Source organism: Molossus molossus, unplaced genomic scaffold (assembly GCF_014108415.1).
Source record: "Molossus molossus isolate mMolMol1 unplaced genomic scaffold, mMolMol1.p scaffold_m16_p_9, whole genome shotgun sequence".
NCBI lineage: Eukaryota > Metazoa > Chordata > Mammalia > Chiroptera > Molossidae > Molossus > Molossus molossus.
The window spans coordinates 22,496,471-22,515,167 of record NW_023425403.1 but is presented as its reverse complement, the minus strand read 5'-3'; the positions used below and the strand labels follow the sequence as shown (position 1 = coordinate 22,515,167).

At 44.8% G+C, this 18,697-nt stretch overlaps 1 protein-coding gene across 12 annotated transcripts in view; it reads right to left on the bottom strand.

Moving 5' to 3' along the window:
- Positions 1-2,369: 2,369 nt before the first annotated feature.
- The window catches only part of NRG1 (neuregulin 1), a 1,034,638-nt gene continuing 1,018,310 nt past the window's right edge, over positions 2,370-18,697 (bottom strand). For 3 of the 12 annotated variants that reach the window (XM_036249752.1, XM_036249746.1, XM_036249747.1), the window contains 6 exons: positions 15,574-15,597; positions 10,899-11,001; positions 9,234-9,360; positions 6,870-7,000; positions 5,859-6,065; positions 2,479-3,177 (listed from right to left, as the gene is read on the bottom strand). In XM_036249752.1, coding sequence (XP_036105645.1) covers positions 2,526-3,177; positions 5,859-6,065; positions 6,870-7,000; positions 9,234-9,360; positions 10,899-11,001; positions 15,574-15,597 — 1,244 coding nt within the window. In that variant the 3' untranslated portion in view covers positions 2,479-2,525. Of the gene's footprint in view, positions 3,178-3,559; positions 3,702-5,858; positions 6,066-6,869; positions 7,001-9,233; positions 9,361-10,898; positions 11,002-15,573; positions 15,598-18,697 lie in introns of those variants that run through there. The other 9 variants (XM_036249749.1, XM_036249756.1, XM_036249755.1 and 6 more) reach the window with 9 other exon arrangements.

The window sequence follows — 18,697 nt, the reverse complement described above, 5'->3', positions numbered from 1 at the left end:
GATTGCCACAGCACTGCCTGAGTGTGTATAAACAGGGTTGGTCGAGGGCCATGTGGCAATAAACATCATAGAGATGTCTCTGTGAATACAAATCTGGTGGCCGCAGGAGGTCGCCCTGAGGAGTCAGCTGGCCTTTCTGATCAAAGGAAGGTCTTGTTCTGCAGACGGTAATGCTGCCCCGACTAATGCCACCTCTGTGAGTGACCAGAATCTAGTTGGAAATACAATTTCCTCTTATCCTATATTTTTCTATATTTTACGATCTGAAAATTTACAGCAATTTTCATGTTGGTGAAAATATATGTAGTTCATTGCTCTCGACACATCTTATTTATTCCTAAAATTCTTCAAAATGAGACATTTGTACACCCCAAAGCCTGTAGACTTTGAAACAAATATTTTAGAATTTTAATTCATGATAGGAATTTTGTATTGAAATAATCTAAGAACAACTCAAAGGCAATGTTAGAATAGTTCATAGAACCTCTTTGGGTTGACTGTCTTCCTCCTCCTGCTGTGAGCTTACTCATTTCTCCAGACCTGAGAAATCGGTGCAACTGTGCAGCCCGACAGGGCCCCTCTGTGTGGATCAAAGAGTGAGGGAGGGCATTGCTGGGCACAGAGACGTGGCACGTGAACAGTGCAGGGCGGCTTGGCATACCCAACACCCAGAGGAACTTCAAGGGGCTGCAGACAGGCACCTCTGTGGATTGTAGAGACGCTCAGGAGCTTAACCACATGACTCGTGCCCAGCCTGCATTTTTCTTCTGAGACCTATTTGCATGTTCTTCTTCCCTTTGACTTTAACATAGAGATTGGTGAGGAAATAGGTTCAGTGCATCTGTAAACGAGCAGCTACGCTCACTGCTTCATGCCTGGTATCGGACCTCCTTGAGACCTTGTGTCCCATTTGGTCGCATGGCTCCTAGGAATCTACTGGGAACCTAAGAAAAGCTCCAGTCAGATTTGACAGGAATCAGGCGGGTCATGAAACGGGGCCTGCAATTTTTTTAAAAAAATCTCTTAATTTCCCGAATTAGCAGTCACTTCAATGTTAATGCCTCTAGGCCTCCCTTGGATTGATAATCACAAGAGAACATGTTTAGACCCATCTTAGTCCTGTTTTGTGACAGTAAAGTGAAAGGTAAGAAAGGGGGGACGTGGGTGACACAGACTGAATCAAGAGGTCAGTACACGGGGGGGATCAATTCTGCAAGGAGAGGTGCAATCTTTCCAACAGTGGACACTCCCTGGTAGAGCGTCCCTCGCGGAAGGTTCTTCCTACTCACAGTTCCTGACAAATTCATGCACAGTTATGACCTGATCAAGGCAACACTGAAAATCCAGGGGAAAATAAGGAGAAAGGAGTGGTCAACAGAACTGTTTAAACCTACAGCCCATGTCACAGAGCGGCCCTCCCCCTGCGTCTTCTCTCAGTCACTCCTCCTAGACACTACTTCCCTACGATGACAAGTCACCACTATGTACAGCAGGCACATTGCACTCTGGAAGTATTTCAGACAAGGGCCGAATGTGCTGTTCAAGCCGGGGCGTTTGTGCCATCGCATGTCTGTTCCGAGCCGAGAAGACACAACCGATCGCCAGCTCCAAAACCGGCGAAAACTACGGGTCAGGGAGGCTGCACCTTTTCCAGCCACGGTTTGATCTTTAACTACATGTGTGGCTGTGTCCTTCCCCCGAGAAAAAGTGACCTTGAGTCCTCTTATACGGTGTTGGACTTACTCTGATAGCAAGCCAAACCCCTTATTTTCTCTGCTACCCCCAAACTGTTGCTTTTTTGTCAAGAAAGGAAAATCAAAATGAAGTAAATGGTAGCTCCTTTGAGTGAGAGCAAGCTGTCTTCTGATTAATAATATAGTCTTTTTTTTTTAAAAATCACAATATTACTTTCTTCCTAATATGTTACGTTACTTCATGCAGTGTCCTGCCGTAATCAATAGTAGCATGCTGTTGGATCTACTATCATCTCAGAGCCCAGGGAAGCAAACCTTTGGCTGGCAGAGTAGACATGACTCATTTCATACACTGAAAGCAAAAGAAAACTCCGTACGACAGAGAAGAGTGTTTGGGGGGATGTGCCATTACAAGATGTACTGATGGGGTGCTACCGTAAGCAAACAGAGGAACAGTTGCAAGTCTTGCAAATCATACGTCCAGTCAACATCATAATGCAATGCACAAGAAGCCAGCAAAAACGGAATACGTGGGAGGTTCTGCTGAAATACTGTGGAAAAGCAATCACGGTAACGGTACAAAACTCGCTCTCGACAGAACAGAACAGAAAGGCACCATTGATATCGTTCTCGTTTGGAAATACTGTAAAAAATCGCTGCGTATGGCACATAACACATTTTTACATACATATATTTAATTTATAAAAGTTTTTTTTTTCCTGTTTTCTATTTGCAGAACTGCTAAAATAAAATAAATTGTTTAATTTAAGGTGGAATACTTTATTATATAAAATAAAGTTTTACAGGTGTATCTATGTGTTTATTTAGGTTTTATACAGCGATAGGGTCTTGGTTAGCGATTACACTAGACAGCCTGGCCTGCAAATCCTCCTGCGCAGAGAAGCGGCCCGCGGGGTTAGTCCTGGCCTCGGCCAGGCGGAAGGCGGGCGCTGCCTCCAGGCCGGCCGCCAGGGGGTTCTGTGCGCCCAGGAAAGGTGTGGCCTCGCCTACTCGCTCATCCTCTGTTTCGCTCTCTGAGTTACTGCTCTCAGCGCTTGTGTTGCTGTCCATTTCCAACCTGCTGGCAATGTGGCCATTGGGCTTGGTTCTTTTGGCCCGTCGGCTGTTGGTGAGTTTCTTAACAGGCTCTTGGGCTGGCTCGTACTCCTGGGTGGTTTCATACTCCTCGTCCTCCACTATCCTCAAGGGGCTGGGGGGCAGGCTGCGGCTCTCGTGCGCGGGGTTGTGGTGGAAGGCGTCGAACTGCTGAGGGTGGCGGTCGTACTCCTCCCGCAGCCGGGGCGGCGTCACCAGCAGCAGGGGTCGCTCCTCTTCCACGAAGGGGCTGACTGCCATGGAGGGCAGGGACGCCGTGGTGCTGGACACGGGTGGAGACATTTCCGAAGGGGGCGATTTGGGGGAGCTTGGCGTGTGGAAATCTACAGGTGACATACGAGCCGGGGTGGTCATGGCTGACACATACCTGTGTGAGCACAGAATACCCCGCATAAGTGTGGTGGAATAAGAGGCACAGAGTAGGGGGGGTGAGGGGACAGAGTTCAAGGTACTATATAATCAGAGAACAAAGAACTTCTACGCATTGTATATTTCTTGATTTTTACACTAGGACATTCGGCACCCTTGGAATCTAACATTATGTAGCCAAGAGTTTCCTTAGAGGAGTGCATGCACAGATCAGCTACGTGGCCTAGCTCGTCACAGCTTTTAGGTTTCCAATCCCATCGTGATTTTAAATAAAAGCATGAGTCAAGACAAGAGGGCACTAGGTCCTGGAAACCTGTTAGTTTATGAGGACCGAGGCTCGGGGATTTGTAAGGGAAAGAAGTATTGCTGAAATACTATACCTTCCTAAAGGCCAAGGGGTCTTAGAGAATGAAGCCCAAATGGGGAATGGAAGAAGATCTAAGATGAGTTGCTGAGAGCTGGATCTGCATGCATTTGGATCTGTGTGCCTTGTTTCTCCTTAGCTCAGCTATAAGGTTATGTCTTATGAAAAAAAAAGAGCATAGTGACTTAGATTTATTCCTGATAACAGTGGAACACATTTGTGTGCTTTAAATTTTTCCATGAAATGCTACTTCTTAACATTCAGTTTGCAACTATGCATCCCAGTGACCAAGACATCCAAAGGTAAGCCTGAGAGAACCTTAACGCTGGCGCCGTAGCATGTTCCATCTCTGGTCTACCTTTCTTCCCGAACATACAGCTGCATCAGTCTTTGGCCTCTCTTTGTGACTGCTCAGGGTTGGCTGTACCATGTTACCTTGTGTCATGTCATGTCTGATAATGCTCAGTAAACCTGCTTGTCAAGACATTGAGTGCACTGTTTTTACCATGTTATGCTTTTTCCCCCTAGAAGAAGACCTGATTTGACACTGGAGAAGAAGATGTGGCTCATTCAGAGTCATATTTCTCAGCCTTTGATACACATGTTACCAGTGCACAGCACTAAATGACTGTTCTTCACATTGGCACGCTGGGAGTCTACCGGGACATGACCTGTGATGACACAGGGCACCATCGTCTGAACATTTGCTAACAGGAACCAATCAGCGCTCCTGCTTTTCAGCCACGACTCAGAGTTACGTGCACGTGAGATCTAGCTGTGTCTAACATGGGGAAGTGTCTACAGAGAGAAATATCTGGGGCCTGGTCTTCAGACTTTTTGCTTTGGGGAACTTAAATTAAGCTCTCTGAGAAATGTTAATCCAAATTCAACAAACATGTACAAGTGATTTGTCTTTTCTCTTCATGATCTCTAGTTTCAGGTGTGCTTTGCAGTCCTAGAGGGTGTCTGAGGTATTCAAGGAAGCCCACCACAGTAGGGAAATGCATCCTTTAAAGATAAGTGTTACATGTAGTGATAACACATGGATTCCTAACCTCTTTCTCGGGTTTCAAAAACGACTTAAATAGGACAGATAGACTTTTTAAATACATAAATAAGTACTTATATATATCCAAGACTAATATTTTAAACCAGCTTTGGACAATATCTACTTTTTCACACATGAATAGAGCAACCTTTAATTCCATAAATCTCTGAAATACCATTTTGGGTTATTTCATAGAAAGGCCCTTCAAGAAGTGATCAGCAGGTTCTCTGTGGCTTGAAAGCCCAGAACTGGTCACCTTTTGTTTTAAGTACTTCCGAGTCCATGAGTGGAAAAAGTCTATAAAAATTATTTCCACCCATGTAAACACCAAATAAGCATGGATTTGACATTATGTAAAGTTTGAACAGGTGGTCCAAGATCAGACTGAGATGACACAGTAAACACACAGACGACCCCACTGGACTGGCAAACACAAGTGACCACTCACTGCCAGGCCAGAAGTGCTGAGTAGGTGTAACTCCCGGCTTAGGAGGAAATGGTTAAACAGAATCTACAAATTCAGTATTCCTGTTAAGCATTTCTTTCAGTTTGCTTTCCTCTGTTTTTAATTTTACCTCTGCTATAATTCTCCAACGCCATCCAATATCCCCAGGAAAAAAAAAGCCAAAACAAAGGGCCCTATCAGAGGCAAGATCTGCTTTGGAAACCACCCGTGAAGACTGTCAGACGCAGCATATAAAAGATGTATTTATTCACCCCTTCGTGGAATTGCAGGAAAGGGGTACTCTAGGGTGGAACACAAGCAGGTGTGCCCCATGACAGTCAGCAATGACACAGCCCTTGATCTGATTTAACTGAGGCTGGAAGGTAAGAAGAATTAGCACGTGAGAACACGAGGTCAATTCGACAAGCGTTTTGGATAATTGGCAAATTAGAATTAGAGAAGGGTCCTTATCAATCACCGGTGCCATCTCTCTAAAGTGACAACTGAGGAGACAGATCCCGAGTGGGCCTGAGCCTCAGGTCAGAGCTAGGAACTCCAAGTTGGCTGCACCTTCTGCACCAGATCATTCCAGCCTGTTAAGTCTGTTGCCTGTCAGCCACTGGGACGACGTGAGCAGCTCGGAAGCAATGAGTTCAGTCAAACAAAAAGATGACTTCATCAACTAGGAGCACTGCCAGGACAGGCCACTGCCGCCCCTTATTCTCATTAGAGTAGACTTCCTTAGGTGAGACCGCTGGTGCTCAGGGGGTTCTCTTACTGGGGTTCTTTCTCCTCTGCAGTAGCTTTGCCCTTCGGTTTTACCTTTCACTATGAGGAGAGTCTCGGTAGGAGTCAGGGGTTTCTCTGGCATGCCTGAGGAAGCTGTTACATTCACGAGGGCCTCCCATGCCATTAAGACGTCCTCTTGGGCCCCCAGCTGGGCTGCTGTGCCTACTGTTTTCTACTGATGACATCATGATTACAGAGTGGCTTTCTGAAATGATGCTTTCGGTATGTCCATTGCTCCAGCTAGAGGGGAAATGTGAAAGGCAAAGAGGTATTTTTAAAAGTCATATGCAAAACTGGAAATGAAAGAGAATGACCTGACAAATATTTCAAATGATTGCTGCAGCAGTAGTTCACGGCGACATTGCTTGTCTCGGAGTAGAATTGTTATAAAGAGACTTGCTATAGGAAGGATCTTGATTTAGATTGGTTTTATAAGGATACAGGTTATTCACTTGTTCCCTCATTCAACACATTTATCAAATGTCACTACATACTAACTATTCTTATATTCATCCTGATTTTGAGTAGCTTAGGTTAGGGAAACTTGTTCAATGTGCTACATCTGGAAGTCTAGTGCTGCCTTTGGTAGCATGCAACCAGATATTCGTCCCCAGGGCATTTGCAAACTTAGGGTTTACCTATTTAATCCATTTCTCATGTGCATTTCCCAGGGCAATTCACTCATTGGAAAAAGTCAGCTTCTAAGTATTACATGTAGCATCTAAGACAGACTTTTCCCAGTGTGGCAGTTCAGTGAGTGATGGGGCAAATCTAAGACAATCTCTCAATTGAGGAACAACAATCCTTGAAGTAGGTATAATTTTCCCTTGTTTGATGACAAAAACAATTAAGGCTCAAATTTAAACAGCAATGAAATGGCAGAGCCGGCTGATGTCCAAAGTCTGTTTTTGTCCCAAACCATATATTTAACTGTACTTCACTGTCCCATATGTGTATCCTGTCCCTTTTTTAGACAATGACAGCACGAAGAAACATGCACAATTCATTCTCGGAGAAATGCCATGCAATTGGTTTCTCTCATACCTGTGACTCGGGGTCTGGGTGACAGTGGTGGAATGATGAGTTGTCGAGGTATAGTGACTGGTGGAAAAAGATGTCTCCACTTCTCTCTCAACAATATGCTCACTAGAGATGACATTTTTAGATACGTATTGCTGGATAAACAAAGAGACACAACTTGAAGACTCATGGAAATTAAAACATTAACATTGTCACACACACAAAAATCCATTCTAGTACACATGCTTTATAAAAAATTTCATTTCTCCAATGGCCAGATAGCAAATCCTATCCTGGCTATTGTGGCCTTTAGGTTAGATGAATAAAGTTAATAAATTACTCTTTGGAGGTGCCCTCAATGTTGGTGCTACAATCATAACTACATATTATTGGAAACAGACCTATTTTTTTTCTACTTTGTTTCTAGTTGATAGCATGACACATTCAGTACAAATCTTGCCCGGTATTCATTTTTTTGCCATGGTTGTTACGAGTGAAGAAAAAAATTGTTTAATGTCTCCGTATTTTGGATCTACCTCTGTCTTACAATTTCCAAGTGCCCATGTTGCCCAAATGACACCACTGAACATTTTAAGTTGCCAGCAGTAAGACTAACAAGAGAGCTGAAGGATTAATAGCAGTTGTCAAGGTCACACATCCTGAGAAAGCACCTAATACGTGGAGGATCCAGATGCAGCGCAATTACATTCGCCTTCATTTTCATCACCAAAGCACAATAACTACTGCACCTTCTCTCGGTGAGAGAGGCACATTCTGAGGTAGTTTTTAAATGCTATTCCTATTTACACCAAAGTAAGTTCGATGGGAGGATGAGGGAGGAAAAGCATACTCTAGATGAAACAGGGCACTTTGTGTTCTGATGGGCTGTGGGCACGAGAAGAACCTGATATATTCATGGAAACGCCCCCAAATTCAACTTGATAGTGCTTGACATTCTAGCTGGTTCTCTTAGAGAAAAGGTTGTTCCACGGGGCTCCCCAGGACGTGCGGCTAGCTCGCTCTAAGGGAAAGGTGGCGGTGTCATACATAATGAGCTACTTCCAGTCTGTGCACCGTCACTGTTGTTCCTGGAAGGCAATGTCAGCTCAGGGCATCTAAGGAAAAGAATATTTAACAACTATATGTTTCACATAGCTTCTCTTATTTAATGCTAAGAACTTTCCGAAATAGGTATTCTTTTGAGGCCTGTGCTCATAATGAACAAATAGGGTTTCGAAAGGTTGAAACCTAAAGTCAGACTGTGCTTGAGCCATGATTAGAATCTAGGCCGTCATTCTGCTTCCCATCTCTTGTAACCTTTGTAGTGACAGCTTCTAGGTGTGTCTGTAGTGAGCGCATGTATCAACCATGCAGAACATTCTGATGAACACTGCTCGGGGGAGGAAAGCGGCAAAGTCTGGTAACGTTAGCACCTTACTCGAACAGGCTCCTGAAAGTCTCTGCTGCAAGACTTTCTGGTGGTTTAGTAACCACCAGCTCTGAACCTGGGTCCATATGTCTGCTCTACACAAAACATACCTCCTTCTATAGGGTAGAAATGGTAATCTTCAAGCTTTGCTTATAAAGAGCCAGACATCAGAGAGAAATGAAGAAAACAAGAATACTACTTTGCAAGCCTGGAAAACTGAGCCCAGCTCTAGCCCTTATCTGTCAAAAGGGAGGTTTGGAAAATGATATCTGAAGATGCTCCAGAATCTAATATTCCACGACTTGGTTATATTTAGAAGCTGAGTGTTTAGTAACTTTTAAACAAAACACTCGAACAGTTAAGGGGAGATTCCATCTGGAGGGTGTGGCATCACATAGAAAGAGTCAGGGAATAAGAAGAAAGCATGATGTTCTTCCCGTTTTGCCGAGAAGCAAGTTGGATAAGTCACTTGACCTTTTCATGCCCTAATTTCTTCCTTCGTAAATCAGAATCCGCAAATCTCTCGGCCCTGTGGCCTGCCTCTCATACACATCACTCCAAAGCCCTTAGCTCAGTTATCAGCACTAATCACTTATAGGCTGGAGTAGCTTTCATTTCCAAATTACAAAAATAAAACATTTCCTTCTGATGCTTGTACCCGTCATTTCCTAAGTCTCCTTTGCGGTTTTCTTCTCTTTCAGCTACGGCCCCTGCAGAACCAACCCAGGGTTCTGATTCCAAGCCCTTAATGAGCCCTTCGGAAGAGGAAACGTGCTGGTCTTTCCGTCACCAAATCCACTTTAAAAAATGTTCCCATTCTTTTCTCCTGGCAAAACCCCGGGTTCCTGGAAGCCCGGGGGGTTACTGGCAGCAGCTAAATGCCTGAGAGCTTTGCAGAATAAGGCAAGGGGCCGGCAGGGAGGGTGCCGCGCGCCCCCCGCCCCGCAGAGGCCACGTACGTTCACCAGCTGCACGTTCTCGGGGGGCGGGTTGGGGTGGTGCGGCCCGTTCGCGATGTTCACCATGTTGTTCCGCTCCGACCGAAGGCTCTGCCGGAGCCGGTCGTGAAGCTTTTTCCGCTGTTTCCTGGAGGGGAGAAAGGGAGTGTTTACTTTTTCTGTTGTTTACATTTGTGATTTCAGTCCAGTCTTATCTCAGCAACACAGAACTCGGCCGGGGTTGGTGGTGAGGGGCTGCCCTTCGTCCCAGGGTCCGCCCGGCAGCCGGGCACCTCTGCCCCGCAGCCGGGCACCTCTGCCCGCCGGGGCGCAGGACGACGCCTGGGCTCCTCGCGAAACGCAACTGGCCTGGGAGCCAGACGGCGGCGCAGACAGACGACTCCGGTGGTATCTGGCTGAAACCCCCGCTGCCTAACCACCCATCTGTGCCTCCGGCTTACAGATGGTCATTTGTCCTGGGCGACGATTCGTACTGTGCGATTAATAAAGCTGATTTCATGGACAATTTTGCCGGTTTGCCTTAAGAAAATACGGTTCGTTTCAAATCTGTGCATTCTACACGGTGTGTGTGTGTGTGTGTGTGTGTGTGTGTGTGTGTGTGTGTGTGTGGTACTGCACGTGTGTGAAGATATGTGCATGTTTTTGCCTGTAGATTTGGGCACAATTGTAACACGATTCTACTCTAGTAACACTTTTTTGTATAACTGAGTAATACATGTTAAGATATCTAAAATGACTCATAAGGTTGCCTCCATGAAGGCTTATCTCTGTCACTTACTCGATTCTGGCACTGGGTCTCGGGGTATTGAGAAAGCACCATTCATGCCCTTGATTTAATGGCTCCTCATTAAATGGTTGCATGTTCCTCAACACAACATTCAGATCAGAACAATATCCCCGTGACTAGTTTTGGCAAGAGAATTTATGTGACGAAGCAACAAAACAAAACCGTTGACACTGTTTTAGACTTGAGGTGGAGGTGATACGTCAGAGAGAAAGTGGAGGGAGTTCATGTCACAAAGTGATTCTGATTCTATTTGTTCATCGAGACCCGGTTTAAAGGATCAAAAATAGTGAGCACAGATCTGTTTTAATGTTTTCCCTTTTGTTCTTTCAAAGCAAGTTTTGCTTGATTCTCCTCCCATGAGGTTCCTTTTGTACATCTCACACTCAAAAGCATCTGAACTGGAAACGTAATTAGATGGAATTAAAAAATAATCAGTGTAACGATCAGAAAACAGCATTTCAAACACCACCAAGCATTTCCTTTATCTTCTAACCATTAGTGCAAATTGGACGTGTCCTCGGCAGTGTTCGACAAGCGCACTTCTGCCCCCGACCACCCCCTCTCAGGATGTGGAGGTGCACGCACCCCATGCACACGCACACTTGTGGGCCCCCACACAACCCGCCCCTCTGGTCATGGGACTATGATCACTCATCAGGAGTCTTCTCAACATTTTCGCACAAATAGGCAGTGCTTTCTAACTGCAATTAGGAAAGATGATCAATTTGGAATATTCAGAAGACAAACGAAGGGGAAAAGTCCCCTTGGGGCCCCGCGCCGCCCTGTTTCTCAAGACTGGGCTGCGGAGGCAGGTTTCCGGAAAGCCCCGGCCAGCTGCTCTGGGCTCGGGAGGAGAGGCGCGGAGGAGGGAGGTTTACTTGGTTTTGCAGTAGGCCACCACACACATGATGCCGACCACTAGCAGGGCGATGCAGATGCCGGTGATGGTCAGCACTCTCTTCTGGTAGAGCTCCTCCGCTTCTGGAAAGGGGCGAGAGCACATGTCACCAAAGGCCCCTTAACACCTGCCAGGACTTACAATTGAACAGTTGGCATGCGTTATGGCACTGTCCACAGTCACAAGAAAATGAATATGTGACAATTCATTACTTTTGCAGATGTACTTAAGGTACAGCATACTCTGCACCACATTTGGAACATAAACGGCAAAGCCAGATGGGGCCATTTACAATAACAAGTAGTATGCTTTAACATTACTTTAATTATAAGCTATAGATACAGATGTATTAAACTAGCAAATCATAGACATTGATTATAAAATAACTATTTGGTTAAAACTGTACTTTTTATTTTTTAAAAATCTCTTGCAAAGACAACAGGAATTATTGCCAATAAAAGAAGCTGGGTTTGGCGCCGGGACCCTCCTCTCTTCCTTTCTCTCTCCACCCCAGTCTCTTTTGATTTCCCAGCTATTGTATATTCCAGTGGTCTTTACAAAGAATGATTTATAACTTAATGAAATAAACTCAAAGACATTTGCAAACATGAGCTTGGCTTGTAGTTAGCAATAAAATTAGGGAAGGATCCCTATGATTTCACAGTAAAATGTGAACAGAAGCTACATGATATGGAGTAGCACAGCACTGTATCCGAGAAAGCCCAACATGATGGGTAGGACAGTCCTGGTCCAAGGTGAAGATTTGTTCTTTGGAGGACAATTATTATTACTTCACCAGTTGTACTTAGAGACCTCATCTATTTGTATAAAGGAACTAATAGCACAAACAATGTGTGATTTGGAACAGGTGATCTATTTCTGCATTGACTAGCATGGCTAGTTAGCTAATATACATTATACTAAGGAAGTGTGATGCTTAGAACTGTGAACTAAAGGTACTATTGCACCCCCAATGCAACCAGTCTCTTATGCATGGGAGTCTTTCTATTGGCAAATCAGTTTTGGGGGGCAGACTTGATTATACGGTAGGTCAGGTTCTTAACAAGATTGGCTGACTGAATGGTGAACCCGAGTCCTTAGCTGAGCTTCCTACCAGTCTAATTCCACTTACTGAAGATAGTGTCCAGGTCACTGAGAAAGAGAACTCAAGCGGTGCATAATCAGCAGTATAAATTGTACTTGGTTTTCTGATTGATAAGCTGGTCAAGAACTGGAGAATATTATACAAACGAACGTCTCTTTTCTGGACATCAGCATGGGGCCTTATGACCATTTTCAGTTTACATTCTCAGTCTCAGTAACCACACCTTTTTTCTCTCTACAGAGAGAGCAGTTCACAGGAAGTTTTCTTGAAATGAAAAAGTGCATTTTAATTTTTCTGATACATTGGCCCTTATCATTAAACAAAACATTTCCTACAAGCCAAGCCCATGGTAATCAAATTCCAGTTAACAGGTCAGGAACATTGTCAAATCAAATTAATATAGCACTGATTATTAACAGGAGGAGGGGGAGGACAGAAGTCAGTGGGTGAAAGACTAGAATGCCGCAGAGATTAGACAAAAACAAACCGAAAGGGTTGGAAGTGGAAAGAAAAAACAAACCAAGAGGACAGACAGACTGACAGAATGACTGAGCGAGGGAGGAAGTCAGGTACGAGGCAAAACAAGGTTAAAAGTGAAGGAGTCATCTGAAGTCCCTGGCACAGCATGCCTGGTACTAAGGGAGGAAAAAGGAACAAATGAAAGAAAACCAGAGGGAGGAGGTGCTCAGGTAGGAGGCAAAGGCGGATGCAAAGTTGGAAGGGTGACCCCATACAGCATAACTCCTAACCTAGGCTGCCGGCACGTGGAAGCCACACAGGAAGCAGAGCAGCTGGTGTACAGCGGTGGGACAACGGACCAGGAGACACAAGAGTGGTGGCAGGTAATTTTGTGCCGCAAAAGTCAAGTGAAGAGTGGAATGTGAATGCCTGTGTTAATTGCTTGTGTCTGCTGCCTCCCCTCCCCCATAGCCACAGGATGGAGAATTGCATTTTTTGGGGTGCTAATCTGTGAGCTGATGCCCCTGGAGCCCCCTCCTGGACCTGGCATCCAGATCAGTAGTTAGCATAAATGTCTAAACAGCAGAAGTAGCACCCGGCGGGTCCTTCTTCGTGGACCCAGGAAGCGGAGCAGGGCTCCTTGGTTACTGCCAATCGGTTCAGAAATAGGAATGTTGAAAGTATTATTGCCAGGAACATGAAGACCCTGAATTTTGTGTCCTTTTTTGCTCACTCTGTTTTTGCTTCCTTAAGAGCAGTAAGGGTTTGGTAGCGTGGACATCCTAACATCCTGTCTTTCGGACGGGGCAACTGCTTCTGCAAACTACAAAGATGGGACCTGTTCAAGGATTACTCGCAGGGAGTCCTTTGACAAGTCTGCGGGTGGTTGTTCATGGTAAAAGAATAGACTGACCTGGGTTTGTGAACCCCTGACATAACGACTCGCCCATCCTCCCTGCTCTGCCGGGAGGCACATTTCCCAGTGAGACGGGTCACGGAGATAAGGGGCAGCCCGCTGAAGGCCAAGGGGTGAGGCAAACGCGCTTACGTGAACCGGCTAAAGCCAAGGCCCGTGGAACGCAGAGGTGGGGTTCAGAGTCTGCATCCACATCAGAATTTATTGAATGCCTTAAATGTTTCTCATGTAAGTTTCTGTTTGATTTTCCAGCGCTTTCCTAGATCAAGTGCCCCCCCCCCATAGGAGTATGTTAAAAGAAAAATACTTGATGAAAAATAATGTAAACAATGGTTTCTCTTAAGCCCCCTTTTTTTCCTTATTTTTTTTCCTAGTGTGATAAGGTCAATAGGGCAACAGGAAATGAGAGGCAGCACAGAAAAAAGTAGCCCTCGGTCCAGCTGGCAGCTCTGCCTTCGAGGAGATGCGGCTGAGACTTTGCTCTGTGGTCTGGCTGAGCCCATTCAAGTGACTCAGATCAAGCCCGTTTTTCAGTATGATCTGGCCAGGCCAGGAGCCAGAGGCCTTGTCTTGCTCAGTGGTAAGTGACCTGTAAGCTCTGACTCTCCTTAGGGGTGGGCCGTTCTAGACTGGGACTGTGAAGCCTCCGGAAGGATTGTTTCACGAGGCATACAAACACCAGCACCGCGTGTCCTTACTAACCCCGAAGAGCTTACTGAGGGAGAAGTGGTAGATCTGAACCATCCTTTACCTTACTTCACTGCTTGGGAATGGAAATAATGCATTCTACGGTCAGACCCTAAAGGAAACTAGTAGGAAAGATGCTGCTAGGGAGAGGAGGGGAGGTGATGGTGGAATGTTTTTCCTCCCTGCAGGAAGAGCCAATAAGTCTTTTAGGAAGTGGGTCGATTTTTATCCCGAGGGAAGTAACCCACATGGATAACTCCCCTCATGCAGACGACCTGCCACTCAAGTGACATTGGTGGTCCCTCTCTTGCTTCTCTCTTGGAAGATGCTCTCGATGTTCAAAGGACCACATATAAATGAGGGTGCTTTCTCATTAAATGTATAGTTTTCTCTTGGAAGTTTTTGGAGGAATGGGCAACGAACTGAGTTTCTACTCCTGCAACTGCTAGAACCTGCAACGGCCTCATTTCCACAGACTACGGAAGTGCATTAACTGTGAACTGTGATGTCATCAGCCTAAAAAAACAGCGGCTGTAGGGTGCCCTCCCTGCATGATGTCACTGAACCAGCTGGACGGGGAGCAGATACTCTGTTAATCAGGACACTGCTGACCCCTGACCGCGTTCCTGGGCTGTGTGCAGTGCTCGGCAGGCCTGGGCCTGCGCAGTAAAGCCTCGGGAGAGGCAGCTCAGCTTCCCCTCCTCCCAAGACTGGCCTTTTCCACCAACTGTCAGGACTCAGGCCTGCAAAAGGAGCATGCCCCAAATCCATGTGCTCACAGGGGGTATTTCGCGTTTATAGTGTTTGATTACTTGTCTGGCTAATCTTAGTGACTCAAGTTTAATTCCATTAGCACTCGAATTTCCACCTAAAATAGCACAAGGCTCATTTCTTTCTGTGTTCTATTTCCCAGCTTGGGAGATAATGACGGTGATGAGAGTCACGCTTGACTAGCTCCAGAAAATCAGAGCAATTCACGTCTGTTCCCATACTATTGTGTTGCTGCCGTGAGGGCTTTCTCTGTTACTATGTTACATTTGATTTTTATATTGTATGTCAAGCTCCTGTCAGCCTAAGACGTGGTGTTTTCTAAGGTGATGGATTTAAAAACGTCTTTGTTTTTCAGAGCCCTGGTTGGGTTCTTCCTGTCGCCTTGGGCACCACTGCAACTTACCCCAGCTCTGAAATAACAGCATGGCCAGGTCCAATCAGTGGGTCAGGAATGTGGGATGTATGTGCATTTGCAGCAGGTGAGGTGATTTTAAACTCGAAGTGGAGCTTGGGAATCTAAAATCTGCTGCACTCAGTAGCATTTCGGTTAACTAATCATAGACCGAAAGCGGAGAAATCATTGTTATGGCTGTATGATCCCTTCTAAAGAAAAAGGAAATTAGTTAGGAACTGAAAGGGAAGAGGGGGAAGGGAAAAAGATTTCAGCTCATAGGCTCTAAATTCTGCAGGCTAAAAGGAATGATGATTGGTCCATACCCATAAATTCAATCCCAAGATGCTCTGCCAATGCAGAAAGTTGACAAAAAAAGAAAGAAAGGGAAAAAGTTTCAGAAAAGGCAATACACTGCACTCCAAAACACATCACACACGACTATCACGGCTCTGTGCGTGCACACTGCACAGGACAAATGGTGGTTGTTAGCAAAGCAGTGCTCAGGTACGCCTCCTAGAGTCCACACAGGGAACTTCTCTTCTAAGAGGTGTGCAAATACCAGCACACTGTCTTCATTAACCCTTAAAAGACCTACTGAGGAAGAAGTCATATAGCTGAACTACCCTCTACGCTCCTGCCCCATGTTGATTGGGAATAGATACATTATATTTCTACATAGAAAATGTATTTGGTATTATTTTTTTCCTTTATTTTTAAAAGGCAGAAGCAAAGTTCCAGGTAAGTGAAATTATCTTCTCCAAAGACACACAGTGGCAGAGCCAGGAATAGAAGCCAAGAGGTTAAAAATTTGGTCTGAACACTTTATCCCATTGGATTGACATTTTTCATTAGTTGTGCTCTCATATTTCTTGTTGCTTTCGATATTAAAAAAAACTACAACAAAACAATCTGATCAGTGTGACTCAGTTGGTGGGAGCACTGTCCTGTACACCAAAAGGCCAGGGGTTCAATTCATGGTCAGGGCACATACCCAGGTTTTGGGTTTGATCCCTGGTTGGGGTGCCTACAGAAGGCAACCGATCAATGTTTCTCTTTCTCTCTCTTCCTCTCCCTTTTATCTCTCTAAAGAAACAGACAATAAAAACACATATCCTCAGGTGAGGATTTTAAAAAATTCACTAAAATAAAAAATAAAAAAAAAACACCAAAAAACAACTCTCCTTTTCTCTTAACTTTCTACTTTCTCCTCCACTTATGTGATATTTAACAAACATTTCTGCCCCAAAAGCCAGATAGGGGTATCAGAGCCCAATTCCAGTTTTTTCATACCATTCCTGTATGTCACAACAAATGTGTAATGCCTTTTTCAGATTGTAAAAAAAAAAAAAAAATGGGGTGAGGGTACAGTTCCTGGGGTGTTCAATTAATTGTATTACTCCCTCAAATAACAGAAAACCATCCGCTGACCAGCCCACAGTGCTGAGTTCTGAGGCCTACGTGTCAGCCAACAGGCACAGGGGGCCCGGAGGCAGCCCGGAGGGCAGCCTGGAGGTGTGAGCCCACAGCCCACTGCGCTGGCAGAGCTGAGCGGGGAGGCCCCAGGATTGCAGGATTGGCAGAACCTGCGTGGGCTCGAGTGAATAAAGGGGGAACAGGGGACAAAGAAGAAAAGGAACCCCGGAAATGACACTTTCCATTCTTGAAACAAAAATCAGGAATCAAGTTTCACCAGGTGGGCCCTTCAGGAGCTCCTGGCGTGGTGGAGAGGCAGGGGCAGAATGAAGACAGAGGTCAAGAGGCTACTTTCTTCCTTCGCTCACTGATCAGAGAGACACCGGGGCGGTCCACAAACAGGACACGGTGCAGCTGAGGTTTGAATCGTGGTAAAGGGGCATTTGTCTTACAGACCCACCACCTTGGGCCGGACAAGGCACCTCACACAGAGAGGGAAGAGTAGGAGCTAAGTGCTGGGGGCGTCCTGGTTTCAGGTCCTGCCTCTGCCATTTACCTGTTCAGTGACTCTGGACAAGCTAATTTCTGATTGACAAAATGCTTATGATACTAACACATACTTCACAGGGTGACCCTGTGGAGTAAAGAGGCTGTGCAATAGGTCGGCCAATGGCCAAGGGGTGTAACAGCTTGGAGAACAGCACTTCTGGGCGCTCACCTTGGGCCAGTGATGCAGTGGAGGGTTACTTTGGACTAATTTCTCAGCCAGGAAAACTCTGAAAGCTCCTGGCATACCTCAAGAATTTAGACTTAAAAAATCTGCCACCTCTTAAGGAAATGAGGGTTCACAGATTTAACACATATCTCAAATATGATATATAATAGGGAGGCCCCTCTGCCCCTCTGCCTTGGGTCCAGGGTATTCAGGCAAATAACTAAATTTTTCATAAATGAAAAGTCAGAGAATGTAGGGCTGATCGGTTGCACAATGCTTACAGCCAAACAAGTTGTTCAAATCCAAACAATTTCTCGAACCTTTGTGTAGCAATTTGACAAATGGACCCTCCCCCCGCCCCATGTTTCCTTCATACACATTTTGGAACACTAGGTATGAAAATGAAAATTCGTGTTCAGAGGAAGTGGTAATAAATTTTCTTACACATTTTCATGAGGATGTGACTCAAAATTTCTCTCTAGAACCCTCTCTATCTCTTGCCTTTTCCTCCTTCCAGTCAGTAACAATTTAAGGGTTAAAATCAAGAGGTATCTACAGAAACCCCAGAAAATCATTACTCCACGCCTACGTGAACACTGCTAAAGATCTATGTTAGTTGCATAGAAAGCTTGGTTAAGTCTTCAATAAAATTAGTAGCATGCCCATGCATACATATTACTGCATTTACATTTATAGGTAAGTCTGTGAGCCTAACTATAATTTCATTTCATGGGAAGTCATTCATATCAGGCAGCTCCCATTTCAAATAATTCAAAGGGAAATTGGTACTTAAAATTGGCATCTCTTCTGGCCATAAGCCCTAACGAGGAAACAAGCAGAGGAAGCATGCATCAGTCATTCCAGACCTGGAGCAAACACTACTCTAATTTACTTTTACTATTGGTGGCTACGCTTCTTCATTGTGAGTCAAGAAAAGCATAATACACAAACACTTTCATTTCATAAAGAGGTTATTACTTTCTATCTATTCTATTTAATCTAATGTTGGCTTAGGCTCATTATGCATCATATGTTTCCTATTGAATGTCTGCCTAGCCACTACATTTTTCAAATTAAATTAATAATTCAAAATCACAAAGGTTACTGTAAACAATTTGGTTTCCTTTTCTACATGTGATTTCCTGCTGTGCAGTAAGCAATATAAAAAATTAATTTAAATCTTAGCGTCTTCAGAAACTATTAAATATTGACTCACTAATCCTTGGCTTTAGGATTTTATAATTGTTGGAAGAAAACTGATTAACCTGTAGGTTAATTTAAATTTCCAATTCCATTAGAGAAAAGAACAACGAAACAAC